General features: G+C 42.8%; 1 protein-coding gene across 27 annotated transcripts in view; it reads left to right on the forward strand.

Moving 5' to 3' along the window:
• Positions 1-7731, forward strand: part of CREM (cAMP responsive element modulator) — a 66088-nt gene extending 58357 nt beyond the window's left edge. For 15 of the 27 annotated variants that reach the window (XM_013980294.2, XM_013980296.2, XM_021064985.1 and 12 more), the window contains 2 exons: positions 3222-3378; positions 6568-7471. In XM_013980294.2, the coding sequence (XP_013835748.1) occupies positions 3222-3378; positions 6568-6712 (302 nt within the window). In that variant the 3' untranslated portion in view covers positions 6713-7471. Of the gene's footprint in view, positions 1-3221; positions 3379-6567 lie in introns of all 27 variants that reach the window. The other 12 variants (XM_013980297.2, XM_021064986.1, XM_013980301.2 and 9 more) reach the window with 3 other exon arrangements.

A 9223-nucleotide genomic window follows, 5' to 3' on the forward strand; every position in this document is an offset into this window, starting at 1 on the left:
ATTTTAAGACTCCTTCCTTTGGAATTGCCATTCTTCATGGTACCAAGTTTGGCCCTTAGAAGGTAGTTTCAACTTTGGGAAACTGGCACAAGTTTAGAACCATTTCTGGTTTTAAGACTGGTGAATGAATTTTATTTTTTCACCTGTAGAGTATTTCTGCCCGCCCCCCCCTTTTCCTTCTTCTTCTTCTTCTTCTTCTTCTTTTTTTTTTTTTTTTTTTTTTTTTTCTTTTTAGGGCTGCACCCATGGCATATGGAGGTTCCCAGGCTAGGGGTCACATCGGAGCTGCAGCTGCCAGCCTGCACCACAGCTCATGGCAATGCCAGATCCTTAACCCACTGAGCGGAGGCCAGGGGATTACAGCCTCATGGTTGCTAGTTGGATTTGTTTCCGCTACACCACAATGGGAACTTCTCCCCCACCTTGTCCTTTTTTTTTGAAAAATGGGAGACACTGCTTTGGGAAAGATCTTGGTATTCTCCTTAATGCTGCAAATAATAAGTAAACTCTTCCTCCTTCTAAAAAAATTAAAAATAAAAAAATAAATTAAAAAAATGGATGCTCTTAAGCTAATTTTTGCATAGCCTTTAAGCATTCTGCTCTATCTTCTGTAGTACAGAAGACAGCAGAGGAACACAAGAGTAGAGCAAGCACGGGGAACCCCTCTGTACCTTTCCATTCATTTTACTGCACTCCTTGTGAGCAGTGTTTGGCAAGAGCAGCCGTAGACCCAGGTCTGCATCCTAGCTGCCTGCAAATGTCAACATGTGGACACGTGAACTTCTCCTTCGTCACTGGCCATTGTTCCAGTTTTAGAAAGCCTCTGTCGTCTCCAGCTGTTCCATTGTTTAGCGTTTATTATCCCATAACCACCTTCCCTTGATGTGGATAAAGACAAGTCGAGAGCACTAGGTGCTGTGCACCTTCTAGCTCCTCTGGCAATAGCATTCAAACATTTTTAAAAAGCCTTTTAGCAAGTTAACAGTTTAAACTGATTTTTAAAACTTACCATCTCAAATAGCTCAAAATATTTCAAAATTTTCTATGACCTATAATAGGACATTTATGTATACAGTAGTTTTAAGAAGTCACAGAGACAAATTTAACATTTTTCCCAAGCCTATTCATAGAGATTTTGCTGGTGATCCTTATGTCTGTTGCAGATACTACTTATCACCATTGTTTATTAAATTATATATATAGAAGGAAAAACCTTATAAATGGTATTTCTGTTAGTTTTATGAAAGTCTTCACCCAAAGCCATATTTTATTCATTTCCCTATGGCCCTAGAGGGAAAAAAAACCTGGTATTTACCCCAAAGAAGCACATAGATCAATTTTTGCTGAAACTTTTAAACTGCTTTGCTGCTTTCAATGATAATATTTCTGTTTAAGTGAAAAAGATTTTGTTTCCCTTTTGGGTAGGATTTCAGTTCTTATACCATGGGCATAATGAAATAGAGCAGTGATGCATTTCATATTTTGATTGGCATTGTGTTCAGGTCAATTTTTATAGGAGTCGATAACTTTTAAAAATCTTTTTCTTGCATTTAGCTTTGAGAGAGCATGTATTTTATAATATCTCATCAGAATGTCAAGTTAATTCTGGACCAGACGTTCTCAAAGTTGAAACGTTGGTGGTAAAAACATGTTTCATCACTTAAATCCATCTGTCCTTTCTAGGAAGCTATGTTTATTGCAGTAGATAAGACAAATTTTGAAACTAAATTAGGACACGTTGAGGTCCTACTTTTAGTATTCAATCTGAATACTAAATAAACATTAAATTATCATTTAACTATGATGATACTATAATTAGAAAATGTGTTTTTAAAAAATAAACTATTTAAGGAGTTCCTGTTGTGGCTCAGAGGTAATGAACCTGACTAGAATCCATAAGGATGCAGGTTCGATCCCTGGCTTCACTCAGTGGGTTAAGGATCTGGCATTGCCATGAGCTGTAGTGTAGGCCAGCAGCTGTAGCTCCAGTTTGACCTCTAGCTTGAGAACTTCCATATGCTGTGGTGTTGCCCTAAAAAGACTAAATAAATAAATAAACAAACAAGTTCTTAGGAGTTCCCTGGTAGCTCAGGGGGTTAAGGATTAGGCATTGTCTCTGCTCCGGTTCTGATTGTTGCTGTGGCTCAGGTTCAATCCCTGGCCCCGGAACTCCTTTAGACCTTGGGTGCAGCCAAAACAAAACAGAAAAACAAAGGCTTAGAAATGTAATATTATCCTAAGAAATGTAAGAAAGATCAAAATGATCCCTCCCTGGAGAGACCATTTTTAAGTAGAGCTTCCCTGTTTCTTATGTTGTTCTTGGTTTAAAGCTAAAAATACACAGCTAGTATTTTCCTTGTAGTTCCTCAGTCGTCATCTGTTAATAAGACTTAGACTTATACAAAGACATTCAGGAACTGCTTCAGGCATGATATAGGGTCAGGCAAATCTCTTAACTGGGATATTCAGAGGACGGAGATGTTCTGATTAATTCAAAACGTCTGCAGTGGTGTTCTAGGGCCAGCTCGTACTAGTTTGCTGAAGTCAATTATTAAATTTTCAGGATTTTTATGAATGGGTTGCAAAAACAGCCATTATTAATAACTATATATGTATATATATAATAAATATATATATTAATAAAAATTACATTAAAATAATATTAATAAATATATAAAACCCACCCTCCCAATAATTTCATTTACATTCTTGAGGTTATTTACATCTACTTTATCTGAATGGTGTGCTGCTTACTGTGTTATGTCTTTCCAACTCTACATTCAGTGAAGTCACACTGGTAGCTTGAAATTGGCCATAGTGAAAGTATTTACATCATGGGAATCCATAGACACTACAGACCAGGGCTTTTTTCCCCCTAGAGAGCTGGTGGTTAAACATTTATCAGCCCACCACTGATATTAGGCTAAATGAACTAAGGGTTGAAAAGCCTCTCTACTTTAGCCTTTGATAAAAACCTTTCTAAAATGCATTAGGACATTTTTTTATGAAATGTGTAAAGCATGCTGAGAATCGTTGTTCCAAATGCTGAAGGGATCTTTAATACCTAAGATTTCTATAATGTTCAGAATAATCATCTTAAACATTAGCAACCTCATCTCTTATGACATGTAAAAAGAAGTATGTTATTTCCAGATCAATTTTATATAAAATATCAAGTGGTAAATTGTTTAAATAACTTGTGGTATTTTATTTCATTGCAGCTGCCACTGGTGACATGCCGACTTATCAGATCCGAGCTCCGACTACTGCTTTGCCTCAGGGAGTGGTGATGGCTGCCTCTCCGGGAAGCCTGCACAGCCCCCAGCAACTAGCAGAGGAGGCAACACGCAAACGAGAGCTGAGGCTAATGAAAAACAGGTAAGACATTTCGTGAGAAACCGCAACCACTTAGGGGTTATAATTTATTATCGTGGGGCTTTTTAAAAACTGCTTATCCTCAGCTATTTCTCCCAAGTTTTGTGTTTTGTGGCATTTTGTGTGGGTTTGTGCTTTGTGTGTGCTGCTGGTAGTCTTCTAATCAGAGTTTCAGCCATGAAACTACTTTATCAGCAGGAGGTATATCCTTATACATTTTAGGCTAATGTCTAAAAGGTACATTAATTTTTTTAATGATAATGGAAGGACTTTATTACAAATATTCATTTTGTACTCGGTATTTGCTTTGTGAAGTAGGTGATAAGTGTAGTTTTTTAAAATTTTATTTTATGGCCACATTCGTGGTATATGGAAGTTCCCAGTCCAGGGATTGAATCCTGGCCATATTTATGGCAGTGCTGGATCCTTTAACTCCCTAGGCCCGGCCAGGATCAAACCTGCACCTCTGCAGAGACCCCAGTCACTGCAATTGGATTCTTAACCCACTGAGCCACAGTGGGAACTCCTGATAAGTATAATTTTTTAGCTTCTTTTAAGCAGAATAAATTGGAGGTGAGTTTAGATTTTTCTATGTCCATTACATGTAGTTTTATCTGTTTTGTAACTTTGTTTTTTCTCTATTATACTGAGAAAAAAACAAAATTTTCCATATCTAGTCTGAAAAATTCTGGCTGAGTACCAATACAAAGCAAGAGGAAGAAATAAAATTACCCGCAGCCCCGGCACAGAGAGAGAGACACCTCCTACGGCACGTACACTTCTGGTTCCCTGTCTCATTTTCTCACACATTTCATTGGCTAGAAATAGCTAAGAGAATCCCTAGCTGCATGGGATTCTGAGAAGGGTCTATGTTAGCTTCCAGATTTCAGTTTCAGAGCAGAGCAAGAGAGAAGCAGATGATAAATGGCTACTAGATCGCTCAGTGTCTGTTGAGCCGGTTTTCAGCGATTGTGGCTTCCATTTCTTTAGCTTGCACGTGACTTGCACATGAGAACAGGTCTGGTTATTCTCCTTACTTCACAGAGGAGGAACTGAGGCTCAGAGAGGTCAGGTAACAAGCTGATTAAGATCACGCAGCCCAAACTGGACAGAGCCTGGAACTAGAAGCAGGCCGTCTTTACCCAGAGGCCACACTGTGCCACACAGGAGTCACCTTGGAGACACAGCGGGGTCAGCTGCAGATTTAGCTTCCCAGAGAGTGTGTTGGATTTATTCATTAACGTGAAAGACCTCTCATGCGTTCTCTTTTTGGAAGGAATAAATTATTTGGCTGGCATTCATAATAGATACTGAAGTGTATTTCTCCGACCCAGCAACAGCCTTTATTTCTCTACCAACCTGCTCAGCTTTTCCACTTTGCTGTGTATTTCCTCCCCATGCTAAGGAGGCATCCAGACCCATGCAAGCCCTGAAGACCGAGCTCACTATTAATAGAAGAAACAGGTGTTTTCCATCGCTCAGGCCTCCTTAGGAATGTGACCGTCCAGAGCTCTGTGCTTAGAGCATTTTGACTCGTGACTTGCAGGCAGGCACATGAAATATGGAGTCTGGGTATTTACAGTAAATAGTACAGCTTGGTAAATAAGATTTTAAAAATTAGACATCCCGCCACACTGCTCTTCAATATTTAAAACTTTGTTTAATGGTTAACCTGTTGTGTAAAGAGACTGTCTTCCTTCCAGATCTAGAATTTAATAGAATGATTCCATCATGAAACCTTCGGTGTTTTAGTTCCTCTGTAGAAGAGCTGAATTACATTCCCAAACTGACAAATGTTTACGTGTACTTGGATTTATTCTTGACTTTGCCCCACGCATCATTGACATTGAGTTCATCTTTTTAAATCAGACTCGGTTCACTTTTACACTGTCAATTTTTCTGAGCCCCGGTGGAGAAGTCGGAGAACCTTGTGAGTTTACAGGGTGACGGCATTGTTCTCGGCTGGGAAGCAGGGCTTGAGCTTTTCCTGCAGTTCATTGGGATTTCAAGACCTCTCCTCTGCAGAGAAAACACTGATAACCAGCTGTTAGTGAGGGTGAGCTATCCTAAAAATAAAGCAGAACGGGCCAGATGTGGTGCACATGTCCCTCCTGGTTCAGAGTTAGAGCATTCAGCACACCTTTGTTGATGTATGTTTAAGTTATCTATTGCAATGCAGGCTTTTTGCTGTGATGAGTAGCCCAAAGGCAGTTATTGTCAAGGGTATACTCCAAAATAAAGCTGTTATCAGAGGGTATATTCTACAGAGGAGTTAAACCGTGCAGTTACCACCCCCCCTCTCACCCACCCCACCCCCCAAAAAAGGAGCAAGAGCAAATGTCTGTATCTGTTGGTTTGGGCGGGGTTATGCGTGGAGATGACTAACTCGGCTCATCTGTTTATTCGTGTGCGCTGCTTTGGCTGCTGGTCTGGGCTTTCTTGGGGCGCATCTGCAATGCTTTAAATCCCAGGAATCGGTTAGCGGATGTGTGTCTCGTAACATCCTTTCCCTGATTTCTGCTGTGGCGTCCCACGTGCCCGGGTTGCCATTGTCTGAATTTCTGACCCCGTGTTCTGTACCCTCCCTTCTTTCCTTCTGTAGTTGTCAGAAGCAGAGTCCCTTTTGTTTCGGTTCTGGTTTTTGAAACTGTGCATGATTTGCTTATTGTTATCCATATTGTTTTCTAGCTGATCAACTGTTGCTTGCAGTCATGATTGTTGTACTGATTTAGTCTTGAAGAGTCAAAATCTCCAACATCGACATTTCAGGCTTCTAAGGATTCATTTTTCTAATCATTTTTTATTTTTAAATCAAGTTAGCTCACTGTGATGGAAGGTATGGCTTTTGGTGGACCCAAATAAGAGACCTGGAAAGATCTGTACATGTGTTTGTAGCAGTTCCGCTTGGGGTGGTGGTCCTGTTGTTCTGGTTACTGAGAAGCTTCTGGTCACTGTGATGGGACATGCGCCCTAAGAGAACAGAATGCTGGGCGAGTTGTCTCGCTCTGCCGTCGTGTGCGCTCCTCAGGCAACCTCACCAGGTGGCATGTGCTTGGTTACAACCGAGTGTGGCTCTGTCCGGACCCTCCCGAGGCCTGACCGGCGGTGGCGCTGGGGGGCAGAGGTCGACGAGCCACTCTGGATGGTCCTGACGGGTTGTTCCTGTAGTCATTTGCCTTGTGTTGGTTCCAGGGAAGCCGCCCGGGAGTGTCGCAGGAAGAAGAAGGAATATGTCAAATGTCTTGAAAACCGTGTGGCTGTGCTTGAAAACCAAAACAAGACTCTCATTGAGGAACTCAAGGCCCTCAAAGACCTTTATTGCCATAAAGCAGAGTAACTGGCTTTGACATGGACCTTGTTTGCCCTGAACTCTAACCCCGGCAGGAGGTGCCGCCGTCCTGCTCATTGCCGTGTGGACTTGTGGAAGGGACCCTTGTGACCCTTCTTAAGGAACCCAGTTGGGCTTAGTGTGTGGAAGTTGACTTGGGAATGTTGTTCCAGGATGCGGAAGGCAGCCGTGATCCCCGTCACCAGGCTTGCTTCAGTCGCGGTGTCAGTAGCGTGCGAAACATGCTTTGTTTGCCCTTTTGCTTCTACTTTCTTGCAGGGAAGCTGCTAAGGAATGTCGCCGTCGAAAGAAAGAGTATGTCAAGTGTCTGGAGAGTCGGGTTGCAGTGCTGGAAGTTCAGAACAAGAAGCTCATAGAGGAACTGGAAACCCTGAAAGACATTTGCTCTCCTAAAACAGATTAGTAGAAATATTTAACTATGAACTGACTCCCACATGTACAGTTGCTTCTGAAGGCAATACACCATATAGCCGGCAAGAATGATGGCTTTTTTCCTTTGTGTCATTCATCATATTTTCTAATCTCTAACATTCCCAAACTGCTTCACTGTACGTAGTTAACTCTTAGCTGTAACTTCAGTTTTTTTTAAAAGAGACAAACTGTAAAAAAGAAAAAAAAAATGTATGTAACAGATTCTTAAAATGCAATATTTGTAAGACTTGTTCCAATGCCACATATTTGCAGTTCCCAATCTGTGTGTCATGAATAGTGTCCTATGCAATAAAATTTTTTGCAGGTCTTTTGAAATCACTTTAGAAAAGGACAATCAAAGAGAATGCATCCAGCAGTACAATAAAAGTAAACCACAAAAAATACCTCAGGAAAGAGTCGAAAGCGAGAAAGAGTTGAAAGAACCTGATGACATGCCTATGTGAAAATAATAGCCTATAACTGAACTTACGGCATTTGCAGATTTTTATATCAGTTGCTTTGTAAAGAAAATACTGTATTCCTGTCCCAGAATGCCATAGTTGAAGAGAGTTTTTAATAGAACCATGTTGGTTACACTTGGTAGCGTTTGGTGCTCATTTAACTATCTGAACATCGGCTGCAGTTTTTAGTCCATCGTGTAACATAAAAGGGCTTGCAGAAGTTTTTAGTGTCGGCTTGATAGTACGCGAGGAAAGGTGACACACGTTGCAACACCTCACCGAGGGAACAGAGTTGGAATTGGATTTGCATACCCTCTGGAGACGCTGCCCATTTCTGCAGTGGGTCACGCTCTCTGCAGTGCCCTTTTCTGCTGTCTCGTGGGAAGCACAGCCCCAGAGCTTTTACCCAGAAGAGCAGCTGTCCGAGATGCAGCTGCTGTGATGGAGCAGGCCTTTCTGCAGATGGTCTGGAAAGCTCCTGCTGGCAGCCCTCTCTTTTGAGTTCTGGCCTTAGGAGTCTTGAAGTAAAAACTAAAATGACCCAAGAGTGTATTTTCAGCTTTAATTGCTTGAAGTTCTACCTTAGATCAGGTATAGAAGTTGGAGTTTATTACATGGAGTTACTACTGGTATTCACATTTCATCCTATGTTTATAATAAAAAACCTCAAGGGATAAGCCCGGAGCCCTTAAGCATAAAATGCTCTGTCACCTCCTGCACTCAGGAGACACCTGTTGAAAGCTTCTTGTGTGCGAGACTCGCTGTATTTTCTCTAACTTCTGACCTTAATATTAAGGGGCCCCACCCCCGGTTTCCGCAGGGGACCTGGTCACCGTAGAAAACAGGAGATCGTGGTGACCACACGGTCCTCGTCCTTGGTGACTCTGTCACCCCCAGAAGGCCAGGCGTGCCATTTGGGGCTTTTCGAGAAATACCTATGCCCTCTTCAGTGGCTGAGCGCTGAGGATCTTCTGTCTCAGCTTTTGTCTTTTCTTCTGCAGAGGAGTAAGAGGAGGAAAGGCCACAAGGAGGAGGAGAGGAAGGGAACCCCCAGGCTTGCGGTGAAGGAGAGCGGCGCTTCGTGCTCACGCGGTCCTCATTCACTCTTCCCCTCATTCAGTTACCGGCTGGGTCTGTGAAATGTGTGCTCAGAGTGTGGACACCAGAGGGAGACCCGGGGATGGGCAGACCAGGCGTGAGCAAGTCCGGGCAGTCAGTGCACTAGGTTAGAACCTGGAAGAGAGGCAGGCGGGGTCGGATAAACTTCCGGCAGGAGGCGGACTTTGAAGTGAGTGGTGGTGCTGGAGGGTGTTCCCAGCTGGGGTCCAGAGCACGCGCCCCTCCCCAGGGACCCTGAGCCCGGGAGGCAGGGGGCTGAATCACCCAGGGCGCGTTCCATTTAACAGAGGAGTGTGCGTGCGCGCCCATGCGCGTGTCGTCCCTCTGTAAACCGGGAATGTGGTTTCAGAGGAAGGAGATTGCATCTGATTACTTGCGTTTGCAGGTAGCCGATCCCCCCTTTCTCCTTTGTGGTTTAAACAGGCGAGGAAACTTGTACAGAAGACGCTGAGCAGCAGATTCCCTCAAAGTCTCTCCAGCTAGACTCTCATCTAACCTCCTGTAACCC

This window comes from Sus scrofa, chromosome 10, assembly GCF_000003025.6.
Source record: "Sus scrofa isolate TJ Tabasco breed Duroc chromosome 10, Sscrofa11.1, whole genome shotgun sequence".
In the NCBI taxonomy this organism is placed as follows: domain Eukaryota; kingdom Metazoa; phylum Chordata; class Mammalia; order Artiodactyla; family Suidae; genus Sus; species Sus scrofa.